At 40.4% G+C, this 24,155-nt stretch overlaps 2 protein-coding genes across 4 annotated transcripts; one reads left to right on the top strand and one right to left on the bottom strand.

Moving 5' to 3' along the window:
• Nucleotides 1-483: 483 nt before the first annotated feature.
• On the bottom strand, nucleotides 484-24,086 carry LOC309703851 (uncharacterized protein). Of its 2 annotated transcripts, none has more exons than XM_082528768.1 (3): nucleotides 23,472-24,086; nucleotides 3,035-3,166; nucleotides 484-662 (listed from the first exon to the last, which is right to left on the bottom strand). In XM_082528768.1, the coding sequence occupies exons 1-3, from the start codon at nucleotides 23,606-23,608 to the stop codon at nucleotides 617-619; spliced, it is 315 nt and encodes a 104-aa protein (XP_082384894.1). In that variant the 5' UTR covers nucleotides 23,609-24,086; the 3' UTR covers nucleotides 484-616. The 2 variants fall into 2 exon arrangements, with proteins under 2 accessions (XP_082384894.1, XP_082384895.1); XM_082528769.1 differs by lacking the exon at nucleotides 484-662 and adding an exon at nucleotides 773-1,001.
• Nucleotides 6,427-14,792, top strand: LOC309703911 (placenta-specific gene 8 protein-like). 2 transcript variants are annotated; one of them, XM_082528823.1, is made up of 4 exons: nucleotides 6,427-6,480; nucleotides 8,657-8,763; nucleotides 8,882-9,036; nucleotides 14,046-14,792. In XM_082528823.1, the coding sequence occupies exons 2-4, from the start codon at nucleotides 8,664-8,666 to the stop codon at nucleotides 14,202-14,204; spliced, it is 414 nt and encodes a 137-aa protein (XP_082384949.1). In that variant the 5' UTR covers nucleotides 6,427-6,480; nucleotides 8,657-8,663; the 3' UTR covers nucleotides 14,205-14,792. The 2 variants fall into 2 exon arrangements, with proteins under 2 accessions (XP_082384949.1, XP_082384948.1); XM_082528822.1 differs by lacking the exon at nucleotides 6,427-6,480 and adding an exon at nucleotides 8,304-8,561.
• Nucleotides 24,087-24,155: the final 69 nt, after the last annotated feature.

Here is a 24,155-nt window from a genome sequence, read left to right as displayed (position 1 = left end):
CCAAATAGCCTCCTGTGGTGTAAACTAACAATTCTGTGATTTTAAATGCATTAAAGCTCATGTTTGGTGAGGATTAACCCCAGTGCAGAAAAGAAAACAATACTCCGGGTCACTTGCATTCAGCTCACAGTTTTTGAGAGGGTGTTATCTCCATGTTTATCACATTTTACAGGTGAGCCCATGCACAGTTGAGAGATTATCCAAGTAAAAAATTCTTAGACATGCCGAGACTGATCTGAAACACAAACTGTAGACCCCACGTGGATGCACACCGTCTGGGCAGCTATATAACTGTCGGCATAAGCAATCACCAGACTCAGAGTTCCTCGTCGTCCCAACGAACACTTTAAACACTTCGGAGTAAGAAGAAACACCTTTGGCATCATGTCCAGGATCACCGCGGTAACGATCTTGCTCGTCATTCTCGTCAACAGCTTGTGCAGCAGCGCAGGTGCGCAACGATTATTCTTTTTCACTTGTTCTGCAGAGATGTAGATGTCACAGTTTTACTCTGCAACATGGCTGTAAACAGGTGACTCTGTTAAACTGTAGACTGTGACACTGGTGTTATACAGAGCTGATGGGTAAGGTATCGCTGCTCCACATGACTGATGTCTTATTTGTTATCTTCTTCCACTGCAGCTCCTTCCCATGGAGTATCCCTGTATATTCGCAAGTGCAGATGCACAGGTGAGTGACCAGTGACCACTTTCATCTTCTTTGCGTAAAAAAATGCAAAACAAACAAAAACAAATTTAAAGACACAAAACAAATATCTTAGTTCTTTGTGTTGCTATGGGCGTATGTGATGGTGTTTCCAATTGAACATTTAGGGAATTTTCTCCTAAGTTCTCTGCTATTAAAAACATTCCTTTTTTATGTGGAGACAGTTACAGTGACCAGCTGTCTTCTCTTGCAGAGATTTCCACAGGCAGGTTTAAGTGTCCCAAACCGCTCGTGCCCACAAACTACAACAAGCAGCGAGATGTGTTTAAATGCGCCTGCAAAAAAATACAAGAAGAGAGTAAGTGAAACACAATCCCGTCAAGAGAGATGTTTCTCTTTCCTGTGATAATATTCAGTAAATATACGAAGTTGTCATCATTTTTTTTCTTTTTTTGTCTTGTAGAGCGTTCAGATCTTCTGCAGTTCTGCCGTGTGATCAAGAAATACAACCTTGCTGATCTGCTCTGAGATAAAGAAGTCCAGACACTGACTAACCAAACTTAATATCCTATTACGTATGACATTAATCTTGTTATGTAGATGGTTGTGATTTTTTCTGAAATTGTAAATAAAGACAGTTATTTTTTTATTACATAGAGTCTCGTCTCCTTCTGTGTTTCCACATATTTAACTGAAAAAGCCCTCAACCTTGAAAACAAATAAAATGAACATTTTTAATATCCTATTATTCATTTTTTGTCCTTTTTTTTAGTATTTTGAAATTTTAAAAACATGAAAGAGAAGCAATTATTGTTATATATGATCTGGTCTCACTCTGAAATGTGTTCATAGATTTCACAGAGACAATGACATAAATACACTGATTAATAGTGAATCATTTCTATGGAGGATTACTTGTTTCCCAGCTGCCTGGCCTCCAATCTTCATGTTGAACTATAGTAAAAGAAGTTCAGCACAAAAGTGAGAGTGGTTTCTATGTCACCCAGAGTTAAACAAGACATTAAATGGACATTTTTCCCTAAATATCATCAAAGTGTGTGTTGCTTTAATGGCAGGAATGCTTGTGAAATAAATGACTCATTTCTTCAATGCTGTTACAAAACCCTCACCACACAGGCAGGAATGTCCACTGATATATAAACTGATGATAATGTTCATCTTCTTTTTTTTTTTAAAGGTTTATTTTTTTATGCCTTCAACTGAAAACAACAATAAAACAACAAAATCAAGACACAGAATCACTTTTCACATGTTAGCCTCACACGTCCTGTTCTTGTCTTATTGTCAGTTACTGTTAATAATCAGGTCCTACATTTCTGAGCAGACATAATATATTTTCAGGCTGCAGTATTTTTAATGCTACTCGAGCTGATTTCTGTTAGCTGTGGCCCCTGAAGAAGTAGACAAAACCTTTGTTTGATGGAGGCATCGATTCACAACTTTATCTGCCAAGACAAAGAGAAATTCAGATATCAGCACACCAGCGCTGCATATGTGGACAATAGGACCTGCCTTTGCAAATCATTTTGTGTAACTTTCAAACTTTAATAGTCATTATTTCCTTGAGTTGAAAGCACTAATGAAAACAAATGACATTAGCCCATTGTGCCAACACAGGCACACTCTCTGTCACTGAATAGTGAAGTAAAACCTGTGGGTTATAAGTCCTTTTAGAGTTTTATCTGTGAACTCCAAATCCTGCAGGTCAGCAGTGATAGCAGTCATGGGAACACAGAGGCTTGTTTTTCCAAACAATACGATCTATCTGATTTCAGATTTGTAGCAGAACTCTGCAGGCAAAGCACCATTTTGTCTCTAATGTTCATCAAAGGCTTGTAGAAGCAAGTCCACTTGGCGGTAGCCATCTTGGCAACAATTTCATGTAGTTTTTTCCAGCTAAACAAAAAAGAAGGGGTCATATCCAGAGCATTAAAACATTAAAACTCCATGTATGGAGCGTCCAATCACATCTAACAAATAAATTAACCAATAAACAGTCCAGTGCAACAACATGTCTGGCTCATTATCATTTAGAATGTACTACCAAATGATTCTTTGGGTCTAGTGGGTCTTACACTAAACTCTCCTACACACATCTGTTCAGGATCCATTGAGTCTCTCTCTGATGAAGCCTGGTTTTAAATTTACACCTCAGTGATGCCACCGTGCAAAAATTGTTGCCAGCACTCAGTTTTCCAACGATTTGGATAAGTTCTAAGATTTTACAGATGAATCCATGCAGAGCTGAGATAGCATCTGAACAAACAAACAAGAAAACATCCCCCTTAAACATGTCAGGACTGATCTGTAAGTTCAAGCTCCTCACACCGTGTCAGCGTGGACTCACTGCGGGGGTATAAAACTCAGATCCTCGTCTTCTGCAGAAGAATCTGAACACGTCAGACGGAACAGACGAACCTTCGCCACCATGTCCAGGATCACAGGGATGACGCTGCTGCTCATCATTCTGGTCAGCAGCCTGTGTGATAGCACAGGTACATACGAGGATCATTAGTTTTGAACTTTATATGCATGGATGGTTATGTTGCTGTTTTACTCACCAACGGGACGATAACTAACTGACTCATTTTAAATGTAAACTATTGTGCACCACTGCCCGTGAGTTTGAGAGGAAATGTTACACGGGGTTGATGGATAATGTTTTACGTTCGTATAAATGATTTCTCACTTGTTTGCTTTTCTTTTTCACTGAGGGCAGAGTCTGCTGCTCAGTCTGGTGTGACCAAACAGGATATTCTCAGATGCAGATGCACAAGTAAGTTACCAGCAGTTTTGGCCTGTATGGCCTGTATTTGTATAGCGCTTTTACAAAACCCATTACAGTTTTGTTTGGTAATGTCATTGTTGCAGTTGTAACTGCAACAAAACACACAAACACCAACATTGCAGTCCTCAGGGCTGCTATGATGCTACATTGAAGTGTGTCCTATCTTGAAAAGATCGACTGCAAATCTGTGCCATTGTAAACGTTACCATGATGCCACATAAAGTTGGTTAACTGGCAATGACTGGAGTGAAATGGTTTCAGTGACCACCTCTATTCTCTCTTGCAGAGTCTTTCAGGGGCAAACTTAGGTGTCCCCAACCACTCCTACCCACAGACAGCAAAGAGAAACAGGCTCTGAACAAATGCCTCTGCAGCTCAGGAAAACAAGGCAGTAAGTGAAATGCAGTCATGTTTGTTTGAGGTTCATGTTTCCTGTAATAATGTTCAGTAAAGATATTTAAGTTGGTGTTGTTTAATTTTTGTCTTTTGTAGAGCGTCCAGACCTTCTGCGATTCTGCCACAGAAGTGTGTTTGGGGGAGCTGCTACACCCCTCTGACATAAATCAGTGGAATTATAAACGAACTTGATATAAAATTACATTTTGTATGATATTAATCTTTTTATATGTTTGTGAATTTTCTACTGCTGTAAATAAAAAAACAGATCTTCATCAGAGTTTTGTGTTCATATTGTTGTATGTATTATTATATTATTTTTTTGGTTCCATCATATATTTACAAAAAATGAGATCAGTTTCAGTTCTTCCATTCAAAATTACATTAAAGTTAAAGGAAAAGGGAAGGATTTTCCCTGATGTCATTAAAGCACGTATAGCTTTGAAGCCATGTGATGGTTATGAAACTGTGGTTATGTCTCAATGAAACAATCGCCACTGTTACATAGAATTATGCCTTTTTGTCTCCACACTGCATTCTTTTTCATTTTTCTAATTATTCAGTTCAGTTATTTTATTTCTATAGCGCCACAAAGTTGTCTCAAGGAGCTTTATACTTTTTTATAACAGGATATAGAATTATTCCAGCCTGTCCCCCTTTTCAGTTCTCATCTTGTTTCTTCTTGTCAGTTCATACTGTTAATAGTCAGGTCGTATATTTTTAAAGAGACGACTATGCAAAAGGTTTGAGGCTCCTCTCATTTCTTTACATTTTTCAAGGAAAAAAGGAAATAGTCATAGTGAGTTGAAATATGTTCAAACATAGGTGGGAACACAATATATACTTGTATACAATATACAAGTCAAATTAAATGAGTCAAAACCAGATGACAATTCTAATGAGCTTGAAAGTCAGAATTTGGTATGGCTGGTTTTATCCTTCAACACAGACTGAACTTTGTTGGGCAGCTTTCTTGTAATTTCTTTAAGTAGTCTTCAGGAATAGTTCTCAGGCTTCTTGAATGACATCCAAAGCTCTTCTTTGGATGTTTGCTGCCTTTTGTTCCATTCTCTGTCAAGATGATCCCACATTGTTTCAGTAATGTTGAGGTCCAAGCTCTGGAGAGGCCAATTCATGACTGATAGTCTTCCATTGTGTGTTTCTTTCTGTCCAGGTAGGCTTTGACTGGATTAGATCATAATCATGTTGCAAATTATCAATCAGTTTCTTTCCAGATGGCCCCAAAAGGTTGATTCTGTTCATCTGGATGTAGCATCCAATGAATTGTTTATGAGGTTGGGGAAACCTGCAGTCAGCTGAGACTGAAGAAGTCAATTGGATCATTTAAGAAATGTTTCTCCCACTGAAAACGCTACGTCCAGATGAACAGAATCAACCTTTTGGGATTTACTTACTTAGATGATTGAGCATGCATCAAGAGTGTCTAGATGCTCTTGCATGTTAGATTAAAGACTGACAGTAAATTTCAATGTTTATAATTCTGTCAATTTTGAATAGCACCAACACCACTGTCTAAAATGCAGCTCCAAACCATGACAACCATGGTTTACAGATGGCTGTAAAACCCTGTTGTGCCTCTCCTTCCCTTTTCTGTTCATGCTAAAAATTTTGTTGCATTTGTTGAACTACATTGGACAGTTTTTGCTGTGACATTTAGATGGTAGAGTCAGAATTTGATATAAACACCATGAAATTGGGGATTTTACTGGAATTTTGCTTTCTAAGTTTAAACTAAGAAAATAGGTGTTTCCCAAAATGACAAAGTCTAGCTTTGCTTTATTTCACAACTATTGCGTTTTGGTTGTGAAATGAGAACATTACTCTGTGGGCCTGTGAAATATTAAGTACAGTATTACAACAGATCACCACAGTATAAAACACAATATGAGACTGAGTTATTTTTAGTGCTTTCTATCTTCTATGAAAATATTAACGTCCTTCTCACCATCCCCCTCTCTTCTTTTCTAGCTATTTCTTGTCAGTTGTGCTGTCAATAATCTCCATTTTCTTATATTTTTCATACCCACCTGTTTACTGCCTACGAGGAATGTCACCTCTTTTAATCTCTTTTATGATCATTCGTCTCAGCTTTAGCCCTGATGCAAGAGAAGAACAGGTTCTGTGTGATAAGGGTAAGCGTTAGTGAATGGGCCTTTCCTGTTAAATGTTTTGCACACTTCAACAAGAAATGAGAAATCAGATATCATAGTGGAGACATTGTTTGTGGTGAAATGGTTTACCAAGAAGAATCACTGGAAACCCTGTTCGGATGGTGAAATTCCAAACTACTAATTTTCTAAATTAGAGGTGTTGAGTTATGCAATCGTTTTATTTTACACAGCTTCCTACAAATTTTCGTGTCTAAACTACTTTTTACACTTTAACCAACCTCTCACTGGACTCAGCACACTGCAGGTCAGCAAAAAGGCCTGTTTGTCTCGTTTCACCCATATTTACACCAAAACATTACAGTCAGGTGGTGACTTATGAGCAGCATTCAGATATGTAAGTAAAATAGGGAAGAGTAAAAGAAAGAAAAAGTGAAAAAGAGTAGAGCACAAAACTTGGCTTACAACGGTTTGGATAAGGTGAGTCATCTATTCTATCATGTCTGGTTGAACATTTCCACACTCTCTGGAACAGCGATGTGAATTATTCCTCAGACGGAAGGCTGCCTGTAACCCGGTCTGCTCCTGAGCAGAGTTCTAGTGGAATATTTTATCTCCTCGGGGACTGAATGTGGCTGAAGAGATAAAGCTAAATAACAGCTTATGTTAGAAGACAGCAGTGTTTAATACTTTAATGAGTGAGGGACAGCTTGCTCCTGAGGTCACAAACAAAAAGTTTGCTAGTTTGTACATCTGTACCTGTTTTTTTGTTTGTTTGGGGGGTTTTTTGCTGCTGTGTAGAGAAGTTAATCTGCGTGGTTTATGCTGGGGCATAAATAAACAAAGTAAAAAATAACTCATTGCTACAATAACTGCAAAAATGTTCACAGGTGTTTATTTTCCTAATTCCTAAGCTATTGATAATATAATTTCATTTTTGAATGAGGGAATGTCTCATTTCTGTGGTGACCTCCCGACTCAGGGAGTTTTATACTTTGTGGATCAGGCAGGGGTCGGGGTGGAAATCCTGGTGACCCTGAGCCTGGTTTCTGGTTAGATCTGGCTTTAGGAGTATGAAATATGACTTCTGGTAGAAGAGGTGGTGAGCAGGAGTAGGTAGACTTGTATTTGTCCAGTTTGGTACCTGCAGATTGGGTTTTTCACCCCCACTGGATTAGAGAATTGCTTCTGTGTGCCTTGGACCTGGATCCTGGAACAGGTCCTGACTGTCATTTGTGCTCATGTGCCATATCATGTTTGTACTCAACCTTCTTGGAGTCCCTGGGCAATATGTTTGAAGGTACGCATGATGGGGACACTATTGTTCAGCTGGACTGCTTCAGTGCTCACATGGACAATGACGGTGTGATTAGGAGGGAAGACCTGAGTGATCTGAATTCACATGGTGTTTTCTTGTTCCACTTCTGTGCTAACCACAGTGTGTCAATTACAAACACTGTATTTGAGCATAAGACTGTCCATATGTGCACTTGGCACCAGGATGCCCTAAGACACAGTTTGAGGATTGATTTTGTAATCTTATCATTAAACCTGCGACCATGTATGTATTAGACATTTTGGTAAAGAGAGAAACAGAGGCATCAGCTGATTGCCACCTGGTGTTGAGTTGGATCAGGCGGCAGTGGGAGATGCTGGAGAAACCTGGTTTACTCTATGTACAGTAAAGGCTCTTAAGGAGTGTCTGGGAAAAACCTGCTCCACAGGATCTTCAAATCCCAGCTTTGGTAAAGCTTTGAGAGCATTCCAAGGGTCCACAATGAGTCCCTCATATCGTGCACCTCTGTTGCCAAAGCTGATTTATGGAGCTGTGGCTCCAAGATAGTTGATGTCTGAGTGGCAGTAAAACCCCAAACCAGATAGACCACAAAGGTGAAGGTAGCAGCTAAGATGAAGAAGGAGTCCTGTGAAGCGTGGGACTCTGGAGGCAGTTGACAATATAACCCTGGCAGTAGCTAAAGCAAAGACTTGGTCAACTTCAAGGTATTTCTAGCTAATCATCAGATGAAAGAGGAAGGGGTAGTGACTTCCTCCTCACACTGCATAGAGTGGGCAAGGACAGCTAACCTCAAATTAGAGAGTATAATTTGGTGGTAGAAAGAATGATGTCTTCAATCCCACTTACACACCTTCTGCAGTGGTCCGGGACAAAGGGAGATGAATTGAACCTCATGTTCAGAAGGAGCAATGTAGTCCAACCACCCTTTGTAGCTTGGTCATATGGGAGGGGCTTAGAGTAGAGCCAGTACTCCTTCACACTGAAAGGAGCCAATTGAGGTAATTAGTGCATCTGATCAGGGTGACTCCTTGATGCCTCCTAGGTGAGGTGTTTCCTACCATGTGCTACCAGGAGAAGGATAGAGGGCAGATTCAGGATAGTATCTCTCCACGACGCTGGCAAGATTAAATCTCTTGGTTGGCATGGGAATGCTTCTTCAGTGTCCCCACAGATGATCTTGGGAGAGGAAATATCAGGGTATCTCTGCTCTGACCCAAACTTGAATAAGCAACAGAAAATGGATAGATGGACTAAACTTCATCATGTAATGAGCATCGTCAAGGAATTTATTTGCAATTATAATATAGTTCTCTTCTTATCTTTTATCTTCTAATGTTAATCCACTTTTCTTTTGAATAGTTCAATAATGTTGCGACAGGTGGTACAGGTTCAGCCACAGAGCACGGTTCAAGAGGAAGGGCAATGGAGCACTGGTCTGTGTGAGTGCTACAAAGACATGGGCGACTGTAAGTATATTAAATTATTACATTGTCTTTGCTGATCCCCAGTGATTGACTGATAGTTGGATTGAACTCTTATTACCTGTCAGTGATTTAATATAGTGTATTTATGTAATCTATGCAGGCTGTTTTGCCCTGTGCTGCCTCCCAGTCTTTACCTGTAAAGTGACCAGTGCAGTGGGAGCTTGCCCCTGCCTACCTCTGCTGGACTGTATAGGCTGTGTACCACCAGCCTCTCTTGCCATGAGGGCGTCTGTCAGGCAGCGATATGGCATAAAGGTACTAGAAAACAGCATAACTGTTGCCTTTTTTTTTTTTTTTTAGAAAAAAACAAAAACAAACCCATAAAATTGTTTCCTGATGAAATTCTAAGATATACCACACTCAAATCACATGAGATTCACATGAGATTTTAAAATAAAACCTGTGAGGTCTAAGCATCTCTAATCGCATCTCTAATCGCATAGCAAGCAGGTCTGACCCAGATCTGGCATCAAGCTGGCACTTCTGACTGATCAGTGTTATGGCAGGATGTTATGTCAACCAGATGTGGGGCAGGTCTGGCAATGATGGCACTATTTATGTTCCTATTTTCCTATTTTAGTTAGAAGACACAAATGCCATGTTGCAATACTGTACTGCTACGGTAGCCAACGTTTCAAATGCAGGTTCGACAGGTTTGTGAGTGTACACTTTATCAAAAACCTAGTGACGGTTTACTCATCTTTGCTAGTTGGTGGCTGTTTCTCAGGCGGTAGAGCAGGTTGCCTACTGATTGGAAGGTTAATGGTTCGATCCCTGGCTCCTCCAGTCTGCATGTCAAGAGTGTGAATGTGTATAAATCTAGTTAGAAAGTAATCCAGGAGAGTAGAAAAGCTCTGCGTAAGAGTCAGTCCACTCTACTCTGTCTGAATAGAGTTTCATTGTGTTACTTTTGCATTATTATGTTCCGGCACATATTGTTATTAGATGGCTTGATTAAGGTAAACATTAGGCTGACATCTGGGGCCAGAACTGAAATTGTTCTGGGCCAGCACAGGGCTAGCAGTATGTCTGCAACTGGCCCGTGGCTGCACACAACTTACACATGGCCCACATACTGCAATGAATGATGGCCCTTTGGTGGCCCAGATCAGGTTTGCCAGAGGTAATCCACACATGGGCCAGCACAGGACCACCAGTGTGTCTGCAACTGGCCTTGTGCTGGCCCATGTGTGGGCCACCTCTGGCAAACCAGGTCTGGGCCGCCAAAGGGCCGTCATTCTTTGCGGTATGTGGGCCATGTGTAAGCACATTGTGTGGGCCAGATCCGGCCCATACCAATTTTGCTATGTTGGTAGGGGCAGCTAGCTTCTCTGAGCCTCACCAAAACATTAATAATAGAATTAATAATAAAATTAAACATTAATGACAAAAAAAATCTCAGTATATGTATATTTGAAATAAGTAAACCTCCAGTAACACTCACATAACACTTACATAATACAACCTAAAGAAATATGCACAAATAGATATTTTAGTTCATGTCTTCCAGTCAGTCTCAAATTTGGAACTTTATAGCCTAAGGCGCTGGAGAAATTGTGCCTTAGACTGTAAAGTTCCAAGGTGGGTCTTTGTAGCAGTTTTGTAATTATTTGATTCAAGTTCTTATTTCTTCCAGTGTTTGGGCTTAAATCCTATCCAAATCAATTTTTAATGGACAATGGAGTGGTGGCAAATGTTTTTTCTTTCTTTTTTTGAGGTAGAAATGACTGTCTTTGACTGACAAGATGAAGTACTAAGCTAAAGTTATAACTCAGTGCTAGCAAGCTTTGGTTTCAAAGAGACAGTAACTATTTACTGCTAAGATACAGATAAAATACTCGATACTCACATTTTAGTGAGTCCAGAGCTCCAGAGGTTGCTGCTTAGTAAACACAAATGGTTAGTTAATGAAAAGTAACATTTTGCTAATGCTAATAAGGCTAACAATCACATAGAAAGGCTACATGTCTCGTTGTCCTGGACACTACAAGTTTTTTAAATTCCCCTAAAAAGACTGACACCATGTCTTCCAAAATATATTTTCCCATGTGCTTCACTGGTGATAATATTCGAAACTACTATCTGAACCTGGGGAGCTGCTTTTCACTTCACACAGAGAGGACAGATGGTTTGAAAGAGGAGTGAAAGAAGCCATCTATGTCCACTGTGAGCGACCATCTTTGAACAGAGGCGGGGGTTTACGACACCAACTCTCTGCCATCTATAATCCAGTTTTGAGATCCCTTCCCAGACGCCTTAACACCCACTCACATCCTGGGCCATCTGACCTCAGGAATTCGCATGATAAGGTGGGGCCAGGTTTCACAATGAACACACCCGAAACTCTGGCTGATTGGGACCCACACCCAGTTTCACACCTTGGCTCAGGCGATTAGAGGATCATCAGGGGGTCCTTTTGTCCCTCTGTGGGGGGAAACTCCCACTAGGTTTATATCTGGGACTCTCCACCATTTAACCTTAGAACTGAAGAAGCTTCTCGGATGAGAGGTGAAACGTCTTCAAGCAACTTAAAGAAGTCCAGACGCTTTTCTTTGCAAGCTCCTTTGACTACGATGACCTGGATGACTGAGAACCTTCACAGATGTATTAATAAAACTTAGCTGTTCTGCAAAACATATGTGGGTCTGTATTGTTGTATAAGCGGGTTTCAGTGTTTCCCTCACTTCTTCTGTTGGCCGTATTTAACAGGATGTAGGCATATTCTGTTTAAATTCAGTGTTGGACACTGATGTGATTAAAGCTTTTGTCACAGTTTCCTCAGTGAATAAATGATAGAGCCGTTTACCACAGGGCTCTTCCATGTTCAGTCTGGAAGACAAGTTAAACTTTACTCTAACTGTTAGCGATTATAAAGTCTTTCATTCAAATGAAAGAATCTATCCCTGCAGCTGTAGTTGATGTCATGATAAACAGAATGTGACTGATTGCTTCCCAATGCAGCGCATTGTGTCCCCAGCTCAATTACACAGAGCTGCTGGGCCTTTGCATAATTCTGACTGTAGCTGAGGAGATTGAGGTATATAAGTGATGAATCACAATAACAGCACACAGGAGAAATAGATCCAACGTCACTACGTGCTATCGTAATGACACCAGTTATTACTTGAGCAACGCAAACATCATTGTTAGTCTGTGCGGTAACATTAGATATTTGTTAATTATTAAATAAATAAGCGTGCATAACTGCCATGAATAAACAAATGAATAAACAACTAAGTACTGAATTGCTCCGGCACCCACCTACTGCCTCACTGCTGTGTTTGTCCACACTGTGCACTCATCCACCTGGATGTGTGAACACAGACTCCTGATAGACATCAGGTCGCCGTCACTGATCAGTGCTCAGCTAATATGAAACAGCTGTTTCCCATGCAAACAACAAATGTTCAGTTTGATGTGGGATAAGGCCAGCCTGTCCTTTCTGGGACAGTGAAGAAAAGGAGAGATATGGTGGGAGTGGTTGAAGGCCAGCAAGGCAGATGCTGGAGCGCTGCCATCGGAGAGAAGGAGGTGGTTGGTAATGTTGGCTTTAATGGAGGTGGAGTGGGCTGTCAGTGGCTGTCAATACCGCAGAGCATGAGCTAGGAGGGTGCCAAAAATTCTTATGAAAACAAGTCCCAGCATGTAGGCTGTTTGTGAAACAAGGCAACTATTCTCTCATAAGAGAAAAGAGATAAGGCCTTAACGGTACATACCATGAAAATAAAACTTCCTTACATACGCTGACGTTCAGAGCCATCTTTCTGTAAAAATTAAATATATTTATCCCGCTATGTTTCTTCAGTTACCCCCAGTTTCACTTTTCATAGACATTCATGGTTCCCAGAGAATCACTGGAGTAGACACTGGTGGGCCAGCAGGATTTCTTGTAGTGCTACTATGAGATTCACATTTTAGATGAACTGTCTAATAAATGGACTCGCATGGAATTTGGTACAACTTGTTCTCATTATTTTTTGGGCTTGAAAGTGAAATATCTTAATTTTTATCTGATGTATTGCCAGGGACTTGTCAAAATACCCGCAAAAGTCTTTCAACTGCGGAAACACATCAAACGTGGCCGAGCTGTTGAATTCTCCAGTTTTTCTTTCACTTGTCTTTTATCATTAGCATGACACTGACGTAGTTTCTAGCGAAAAATCTGTCTGATGTGTACCCTGAAAGTGTTTGTAATTTGTGTTTATCAGATGTCGGTAACAGTTTATGGCTGGCATGAGCATGAGCTGGCAAGTCTTCTAACCAACCATATTTCTTAGTGTTAAAAAGGTTTAGTCTGCTTTGCTGGCTAGAAACAAAGAGTTGAAGGGAAGACAAATGCTCTTTTGGAGTTTTTCTGTAGGAGTACAGTGTACTTTCCTCCTTTTGTCAGTTCTGTACAAAAGGTTTGCATTGGACTTCAAGAATTCTGGCCCTAATCTATGAGCACATGCAACTAATAGATCACTTGATGATCTACAAAGCAAAAACTTGTTTAGCTGTATCCATAAACCACAGAGGTGCAGTGCACAGACTAATGTATCTGTTAATCAAAACAGAAGAACAGGACTTCATTTGCCAAAACTTCCCAGACCCACACAAAACTTCCAATTAGGCCTAATACAGTCTGTCTGTTGGTAAAGGTCATATTACATCATAATCAAGCCAAAATGAAGTTAGAAGTTTAACTTACACAAGGCTAGACCTGCTGTTCTAGAGTGAGGAGTGATAGTAGGGAAAGAAAACCGACAGAAACTGGCCTCAAAGTTGCTCTGCTGACTCAGTATCATGAAGGGAAAAATCACATGCCGTAGCTGTGCATGGAATGAACATCGGCTGTTTTGCTGTTTCTCAGACTTTATTGATTTATCAAATCTCACCCACCAGCATTTTCATCCTGACATTACTGACAAGTCCTTTTTCTGTTGCTATGAGCAAAGACTTGGCTGCAAGAAAGCCGATGTCCTCAGAGAAAGGATTCTCACTGAAACACAAGAACACTTAGTACTCATGCACTGACAAAGATACTGCCTGCTTTTATCCACACTACATGCATTTTTGAAATCTGGCCTTCTTTGTCAAAAAGAAATGTTGCAAAACTATAATGTAAATATTTGACTCTATTTGTAGTCTAACTTTAAGTAATCGTGCTGGTTTACTGCAGTACCAATCTGCTGCATGGCGTTTCTTTCACACCTAAATGCAAATGTTCACCTTTTGTTTGAGCCTCCCACTTGCGTTCAGGCTTCTCTTCGTGTGTCTCACAGGGGAGTGTGTGGAGCGACTGTCTGTATGGTTGCTGCTGCTATCCGCTATCTTGGCTCCAGATCTCCAGAGAGCTGAAAAGAAGAGCAGCATCCCACGCCTCTTCTTCTTCAGCCAGATACACCCATCTAACATCCCTGCAGGGGGCGCACTTGGTCTAGACACATCTAAAACTGACTTTCTCCCCACAGTGTGTCCTCCAGAGTACAGGAGTTGATTTAATCACATTTCCTCTGCTCTGGAGCCACTCCCGGTTACCTCAGAGAATTCAGCAGGGACACAATGCGTCCTGCGGAGAGGAAAGTTCAGTTTGTCCCAAGATGAAGTGAAAGAGCTGTGATAAAAAGGCATTTCAATATCAGAGCCGGGGCTTTGTGTTCCTTTAAGTAACTACTTTGATTGTGAGATTATATTCTTTCACTGGTGGAAACTAATAGAGCTCAACTCTACAAACAATTTCTTTTCAGTAACCTTGGAAGATATAGCTTCTCTTATGATGATAAGTGTATGTAAGAAAGTGTTCTTCTCTTTCCTAATGATAAGGTAGATTTGGGGGTTTCAGGGATTTCAGGGTTCAGCTGGCAGTACTTCTGTGCACATAGCGAGTACTATTTATGCACATTGCTGTATTAATGTAGCATTTTTAGTGAAGTGAAACTTGTTATTGTTCTATACATGCAAGACACTACAACATACTGATGGTGTAAGCACTATAAATACATATATGGATATGTAAACACTGGACATTGTTATCATAACGTCACCATTTGGTTTCATTCGAGGTGAGAAGTTCACAATGTGCATCTTTGTTTCTTTAAACCTTTTTAAGTGACAGACACTTGTGAATCACAAGGTAGCCACACGCTAATGCATGCTTCACTTTATTATTTATTCTACTCTAAATTGGGCCATAATTTACAAAATGAACACCATGCTGCAATGTTACGTCGCAATGTTATGTACAATGACATGAATTTTATCACTTGAGAAAATGTCTTTATAAACTGTTATTATGGGTTTCATGCAAAGAGAAGAGAGCTTTTATCTACAGTCCTAATTTAATGCTATTTTTGACACCATCTTCATATTAAGTGCTCACCTTCTAGAAGAATGAAGGAAACACAAACTACACAGAACGTTATTTATGAGCAAAAATGCATCTGTTTTTGGTTAATAATGATTATATGGCAATGCTGTTTATACTGAATGTACATATCAAATTAAGATTTTGAGATGAAACCAGTCATCCATATTTGTGTCTTCTTATCTAGTTCAGTTTGGTTTAGTGAGTGGGCTGTTGGGGAAGAATTGAAGAATGTCAAATATTTCCATTTTGCTTCTGTAAACTCTTTGATTATTCACTGTAAATATTCTGTTTCACCGCTAATATTCCATTTCCTGTGCATATCTATTTAGCTGATCTCTGTGTCGCTGCTAAATATTTAGTGTTGGATTGTTTCAGTGACTCGTAATAAATGCTAAATGTTGTAAAGCTGATTTTAAAACAATAGTGTGATGTGAATCCAAGGAAATGCCCAAGTCAACAACTTGTCAGTGAATTTGATGAAGAACACTTGCAGTATTCAAAATATGGGCACGGAGCCACATGCCACTGCTCCGCAGTACTCCTTTGTTCTACTCTATATCCCTTTAAAGGTTTAAACATGTAATTTTTATCAGCATTTTACGCGTAAGCATCAACTTTGAGTTGGATTTTACCCACATGCTAAATCAGCATAATTTGAGAAGCTGCTGATTTAGCAACTCTTGTTCATGCATTTTGACCTTAAAGTTTTTCTGTCTTAATGTTTTGTCAACATCCTTAATCACGCCCGCATGGTTAAAAACACGGGGACTCAGGGGCTGGTGTGTGTTGTGGTGTGACAAATATTGAATAAAATGGCTCAAACCTATGATCCCTGGACCCGCCGTGTCTCATTCACACCACATGTTTCTATTTAGGGACACCAGTTCCATTTAAGAGGAACATTCCAACCTAACCTTTACCCTAAATGGGTTACTGGGCGATTTGTTAGATGTTAACGTTAAGTTCTAACTATTTATGATGATGAGGAGGGTATGAATTAGTGTATTTCTCTGATTTACTCACGTTGCCACTGCCATGTGTGAACACATAGCATTGAGGTTTTGAGGGCACCTTTGCCATCATGTGAAGCATCCACCAAATATGGCCAGATGGTCATTACATCCCCCGGCCTCTGTCATGACCTCTATAACCAACCTGTGAGCCTCTGGCATCTGCAGCTGTTTTACGGTTCAGTATAAATACAGGATCAGGACATAAACTGAGTGCAACTGAGTGAGGTAAACAATAACTGTGTTTACTTTTAAAAGGTGTAAAAGATCAAAAGGAGGCATTTGCACATATCTAACAGCTAAAATCTCATTGATGTGTACCGACTGCTTTGTTTTTTGGTGCCTTAGGTAATGCCTTTCATGCATTACCTGTAAGATAGCAGGAAAAGTTTGGGAGTATCTGCGTTTACCTGCCCTGGATCCTTCTGGACTCATCCCATGGATGACCACAGTTGTCAGGGTGTTGACATGCCAGTGATACAGTATTGAGGCGCAAGTTCATATGACATTTATTATTACTGAGGCTTTTTTAAAATAAATAAATGGCACCGTAACTGCGTCAATACTTAGCAAACCATCACAAAAGTCACAGCTGCTTTCACGGTTTATCTGATTTGGGATCAGCTTCGACGTGTTCAGTCTGTTTTTACTTTCTCAGATTCCGTCTGAGAAAGCTCGTGGTTGTTTCAGAGGGTCGTACTCCACTCTGCACTCTACTTTTGTTCCAGGCGTTTTTGTTTAGATTGACTTGGACTATGTTTAATGACCACAGCCAAGCAATCAGCTGTGTTATAGAGCTGTTATAGCTTTGAACATGAACTATTTGATAACATTTGTTTCTTCTGTATATTTAACTCCCTTGATCCTTGCCCCTAGCTCGTGTCTGCACAGGGAACGGTATGCAATAACTGCATGTACCACTTCTTTCTGCGGGCCTTGTACATGGTGCCAGATAGCAAGAGGGAGCCAAATGAGGAAGAATACCATCACTTTTGTCAACATGTCCCAATATGAATCATTAACAGAGACGTCACTACCATCATTCATGCTATTTGAAAAAAGCAAGGGCCATTTAGATGGATTTCTAATTCTGCTTCAAGCATGACACTTCTAAGAAAAGGATTAAAGATCAGCACATGACAGCCATAAATCATCAACATGGGGTTCAGCAGACACTGGGTTTCTGTTATATACACCTATACAGCCTATGGAGGCATGCTGGTAAACTGATGATGGCTATTTATGTGCACACATTTGCAGTTATTGTTGTTTTTTATGTATTTTTGCTTTGCTTTGTATTTGCTTGATTCTTATTGCATTCTTTAAAAGTATATGGATGCCCTTCAGCTTGTGGTCTCTGCTCAATGTCTTGTTATAACTGAATAACGATTCCAAAATGAAAGTTGGATCAAAATCTGTGATGTTACTTTGACATCAGTTGCAGATGCAGGTCCGACACCTGGATTCTTATTAGACCTTCTAGCAAGAGAAATCCTTGCATTCAAGGATTGCTTTTTATGCCTATTTATCAGTGAGAAAATAAACAAATAAACAAATAAATAAACAAAAAAAATGTAAAAGTGTCTAAAGAAAAAAAATGAAAAGAACAAACATGCACAAACTCAGTGGCTCAAACACAGTACTTCAAAGATTTTGATGCTTCACTTGTCTTGCTGAGCTAAATGACTTCAAGTTTAAGTGTTAGCATTCCTGAGTTTATGATCTTAACAAAGCTTGGATAACTGCAAAAGTCTAGTGTGTTAAGTTCACCATGCAACAAATGAAATGGAATTTAGATGAGCAAAACAATAATACTTTAGTGTTATTTTATGTGGAGGAGACATTTTTTCATAGCCATGTAGTAACCATAGCACCTTAATTACCTAGGAGATAAAAGCCACTGACATCAGGACCAGGAAGCTCCTGACCATGCACGGAGGGTTTCACCCCAAGTCCAGCACTCTGAGCCTGTATGCTAAGCCTCCAGCTGCTTCTCTGTCTGCAAAACCACCCATGAAAGCATTTCTGTCTCCATCTGCTGGATGTGCTGCAGCGTGCTGCGGATGCCAGATGTTGTTCGTCCCATCGCACCCTCTGCATGATTCTACGTATATTCAGACAGATGCCTTGCTCCTTTTCTCCCTTGAGACATTTTGTGTCTCTACTTAGGGACACGTGACAGCTGACTATATCCACAGGCCACATCCTGCTTTTAATCCTGCTCAATCCTTCCAGTATTTTAGGCTTCTGGGTTTTTATGATATTGAAATATCCAAAACACATTACTGGATGTCTTTGTCTGGATATCTCATCTCAAAAATCCGTTCTGGCTTGCTCAGCATTCTCAAGCTGATGCATATTTGGTTCTACTTTTGGATGTGAAAGTAAAATTTTATCAGCTTTCCTAATCCAGGAATATCATCCTATCTTTTCCATGGTATGAGATATGTAGTGCTGCCCAAACCTGTTAGGAGGTCATTTGTGAGAAGACGGGCGTGCACACGGAATACATGGATTAACATGAATGAAAGTGGTCTAAGGAGATTGCAAAGAAAAGTGTCTGGACTTCTTTAAGTTGCTTGAAGACGTTTCACCTCTCATCTGAGAAGCTTTTTCTGTTTTAAGGTCAAATGGCAGAGAGTCCCAGATTTAAACCCCGTGGGAGTAACCCCCCAAAGAGGGACAAAAGGACCCACTGATGATCCTCTACCTAATCACATGAGCCAAAGTGTGAAAACAGGTGTGGGTCACAGGATGTGAGTGGGCGTTAAGGCGTCTGGGGAGGGAACTCAAAACTGGATTATAGATGGCAGACAGTTGGTGTCGTAAACCCCCGCCTCTGTTCAAAGATGGTCGCTCACAGTGGACATAAATGGCTTCTTTCACTCCTCTTTCAAACCATCTGTCCTCTCTGTCCAAAATGTGAACATTGGCATCCTCGAAAGAGTGACCTTTGTCCTTTAGATGCAGATGGACTGCTGAGTCTTGTCCCGTGGAGGTGGCTCTTCTATGTTGTGCCATGCGCTTGTGAAGTGGCTGTTTGGTCTCTCCAATGTAGAGGTCTGGGCATTCCCCGCTACACTGTACAGCATACACCACATTGTTAAGTCTGTGTATTGGAGTGGTTCACCTGACTTCTTTATGAACGACTTAAAGAAGTCCAGATGCTTTTAAATCCAAGCTCCTTAGACTTAGACTTGACCTGGATGACTGAGAACCTTCACAGACATGAAGGAAAGTGATCGTGCCTCAGAGATAAACAGCATGTGTTTGCATGCTAATTTATCAGCTAACACTGGAAAACTTAGTTAGCAAGCTGCATCCGCGCTAATTACAGTTAAAAAAATTACTCACCAAACCCAAGGCACAAACCACTTGTAGCACACAGTGTACTATGTTATTTACAATAATACTGCCACATAAATCCCAACACCACAAACGGTGAACCTGCCCGCTTGATGACAAGAAATGACATGAACCAAGGTCGGGAAATACAGGTTGATATAATTCCTAACATTCGTCTCCACAAACTTATTAGAAAGGACCTGTATTCACAACCGCAAGTTTCAAACGCTTTTCACACCTGACGTTAACTTTATTAATTTCAGTGGGAAAGGCATTGCTTGGAGAATGCATAGGTTTGTTTTCGCAGATTGAGCTAACCAGAGACCGAATCCCAGTGCCTCGTTAGTTGTTCCTGCCGTACACATGACGAACCACATGTGATCACATTGGAGCAGTGCTTGCAGGTTAATGCTATGCTTTGGTGTAAGTAGAATTTACATGCTTGGTAATGGGATTTATCTGCTGCTTTATGCAAAGCTTTTTCTGTTGTGGACTTCGGAGGTTGATTCTGATAACTGCTGAAGCCTGATCTGCACAGAAACGGAGCTTGGAGCTAGTTCTCTCCTCAGCTGAATGAATTTGTGTTCTTTTCAATTCTTCAAAGCTGCATACGTCTGTACGTCTGTGGGCCGCCTATACCTCCAACTGACTCCTGCTCTTTGGCCCAGGTTTATGTAACTCCACAGAGACAGAGGATAGGTGGGGCAGGCTGTGTTTCACTGATATGACTGCTGAACACTGAATCAGGCTGTTATTGTAACTACTTTATTATTTTCCCTCCGGTGTGTGACCTTGCTGCTTCCTTCTTCCCTCGTTCCCTGAAACACCCATCTCACACTCAGTCACACTCTTGTGTTCTACAACTTTGCTGCCTTTGCAAACATTAAAGAAACATTATTCTGTCCCTTAAACATGGGTCTCTTCTACTTTAATGTTCCTCACAGCTTCATTCAAACAGTCCTGTTCCTCTCCCTGTGAAAATGATCCAGAGTACTTGCAGACATTTGTGATTGTAAATGTGCGTAACTCTGTCACATTGGCTGTCTAATCAATCAGCTTGGGATGAGCTTGAGGGACCTTAAAGAATCAGGCTCACAGAGTTTATGCTCTTGCTTCACCTGAGCAGTGTCCATACTACCAAAATATACAATCTCAGCCAGCTTTTCTATCAAACTGTTGTTATCATCATCAATAATATAATCTGAATCTATTTTTGGTCAATTTTTTAGGCCCTATATACCTCGAACACCTTGAAATGTCAATATTGACATAGATTAGCAGTTAAGACTGAAGAAGTAGGGTAGGTTGTCGGTAAATTTCAAGGTCAGTATTTCAATACCTGCGTCCCATCTTTCAGCTGCACATAAACTGCATGTATAAAACAGAACAATGTGTGTGTGACTTAAAGAATAAAGTGTTTTGTCAGTGTTTTGATTGGTCAGTAAGTCCAGAATGCACTAACTAAATGTTTGGGTTTTGTTTGACAGCTATGTTCTGGCGGACGCATTATGGTTGTCATGGTTACAGGGTGACGCTCTCTCTGTGATTGTGTGTTTCCTGGGTGAGAGAGCGTGTCACTACCCGATCCGAACCAGATACCCGATCGGTACCACACATGTGCGAACGGTGTCTACTTCCGGTCAAAGCCTTTTACGATAGTTATGGGTCAGAGTATCTGTTAAGATGTTAAGAATAATAAGTATCTCTTAAAATGTTTGCAATAATGAAGCATTTCAATATAATGTAGACAAAAATGAAAAATAAAAAGATAGTTACGGATCAGGATTCCCCGATCCTTACTGCGCATGTGCAAAGTCGGACCGTACAAATCGGGTCTACCCGATCCGTACTGCGCATGTGCAGATTTTTTCTTCTTCTTCTGTTTGATTTAATAGCAGTTTACTCCCCAGTGTACGAAGATACCGCCACCTGCTGACCGAGCAAATGAACCGTATTGTAAACTTAAGTAGCGTCATTACAAATGCATGTTTAATTTGATTTAGTGATAGTCAAGTGTGTTTATGCTTGTCTGTGTGGAGAGAATTGTTGGAATAGTGATAATGATGTCCACTATCACTGTCAATTGTCAGTAAACACTTATTCTGGCTGATGAATCTTCACATGACACATTACTAAGTCTGTAATTCGGCGCCGCCTCCTACCACTGTGCAAAAATGAAAAATGAAGCCAAAATATCCCGCTTGTGGAGGCTGCTATCTTGCAAATTTGGAGCCCGAGTCTGCGCAGTAGTGACTTGAGGTGGAGCGACTTTATAACGCTCCCGCCCACACCCCCGCTGGACATGACCGCAAACACGCCCCTCTACACTTTTTACGTAGCCTGGCGGCTCGAGTTTTTTGCTGGTTTACCGCGACTGACGACTCGTTTAATTAAGGTAAATACAACCATGTCACTGTTATTAGAAAAAAAAAAAAAGACACACAGCTTATCATCTTATAGTTCTAAAACATCTAAAATCACTCTGTTGTTAATTCGTTTGCTAGATTAGCCGCAAGCATACGCACTGTGTTGGAGGCTTGTTGCTAGCTAGTTAGCGATGCTACACACCTGTTACTCTAATAGTCTGTATTATTGAAGGATTCAGCACATCTTAGTTTGATTTTTATCCATTTTTAGACAGCGATGAGGTCATCTGCACACTCCACAGAGGCCCAGAGTTACTGTTTATATTAAAAATGTAATTCTGTCCTTTGAGATTTTAACATTTAAGACTGTGAGTGTAATGGATCTAAAACTGTTTAAATCTCTACAGCCTGGTAACATGGAAACTTTAAAAACATCAGCAGAACGTTTCAGTAGTGTAGTCTAATTTGTTCTTTTCGTTTAATAATAGAGTCCACATTATATCAACAGCTACATTCACCCTGAAGAGAAACTGGTGAGGGAGACCATCAGGACCAAGCTGGGTTTCCTGGGTCCAGAGGTTTGGAGAAACTTCTTGCCTTTCTTTCATCACAGCTGTCCTGTACCAGAAGTTCTGTTGACCCACTCAGAGAGGCTTCATTTAAGAAACACCAGGAACACTGAAGCTCATCGCATTGATCAAGCAGGACTCATCATCTTCACCAGCAGCTCCCTCACAGGGAAATCTTTGCACTCCTCCGTAGGCCCGCCCCAGGAGATGGATAAACCCAGCATTTCATGAATACTGTGATGGAGACCTTTGGTTTGTGTAATGTTATAAATACTCGGATACTCCCCAGAGGCTCCAGGCTTTTACATAAAGATATTATATTCAGTCCTGTAGAAAGTTACATATTTAAAAATATATGTACCGGAAACCCGATCGGTACCCCGCATGCGCAAATCTTACGTCATTTCCTCTCTTTGCCAACATTACGACAGTTAATGTATTTGAATGACACGGTTAGCACCCAGTTAGCTCCTAGCATTTCTCAACAGCTCTGCCTCATTTTCGACAGTGGATAATCCATTTACAAACAAATTTATGCTTTTCTCCTCAGCAGAGAGCGTCCCCCGATTGAACAGCGTTAAATAAGAAGAATGGTGCCGAATTACAGACTTAATAATACTGACTTAGTAATGTGTCACGTAAAGATTCATCAGCCAGATTAAGTGTTTACTGACAACTGACAGTGATAGCGGACATCATCATCACTATTCCAACAATCCTCTTCACACAGACAAGCATAAACACACTCGACTATCTGTGACAAAGTGGCTAGGACAGAATTCATTTGCCATTTGTCACTTGCGTATATTGTTATTCTGTGTTCTGTTATTTTACAGTCAGCCATAATGCTTTAATTTAGACAGTGCTGGTGTAACTTCTCTAACACACAATATCCCGGGTTTTGTTTGTGGTAGCAGTAGTTACATTCTTTACATCCATGCATGTGTTTTAAAGCAAACACTACTAACCATCAGATCATCTGAATTTTCTTCTGTTTACAGGCACATGTCTAGTAAATTATGTTTCTTTATGTTGCTTTGGTTATACTTACCATGGTGTCCATGTTGTGCATTCAGGTCCTGTATGTGAGACGGGTGTATGGGAAGGGCCGCCCACTACTTCCTGTTTATATAGGGTCATGAGGTCAATGATTGGATCACTGGGTGTAACCAAATGGAGGGTTTTCATTTTGTATAGTATTGTTTGTTTTCTTTAAAGTAGCCTTTTGAGTTATATTGTATGCAGTGTTTTACTTTACAAACCATTTAGTTGAGTAAATGAGTTTGTCAGTTTCATGCATGACTTTATTCCTGTTCTTTGTTTAGAATTGTATTATTTGGTTTGACCTATTTTGTTCAATGGTAGGGGCTAACGAGGTCAGGTGTGGGCAAAGTCTTGTATAAAGCCAGTGGGATTTTTGCATGCCTGATTGATTGTTTTATGGTAAAAGGGAGATGCTAGCAATAAAGTATGCTTAAAAAGAACTTCAATTGTCTGCTAATGCTATTTACTTATCACCTTCCTTGCTGCTTAAGTTATGCTACATCACAAATGGTGGCAGCAGTGGCTCCAGGCCAATAGGTTATAGCAATGCAGAAATCAGCCAAGTCAAGGAAACCTCAAGGGCCAACAGATTTTCCCCCAGAGGAGGCCCAAGATGATGGCAACCTGCCAGAAGCTACAGGTGAGCACAGCACGGAAGCACAAAGTCTCTCAGAGCTCTCAACTTTATTAA

This window comes from Aulonocara stuartgranti (genome assembly GCF_965226115.1).
Source record: "Aulonocara stuartgranti genome assembly, chromosome: 3".
Lineage (NCBI taxonomy): Eukaryota > Metazoa > Chordata > Actinopteri > Cichliformes > Cichlidae > Aulonocara > Aulonocara stuartgranti.
This window is presented reverse-complemented; position numbering and strand designations above follow the sequence as displayed.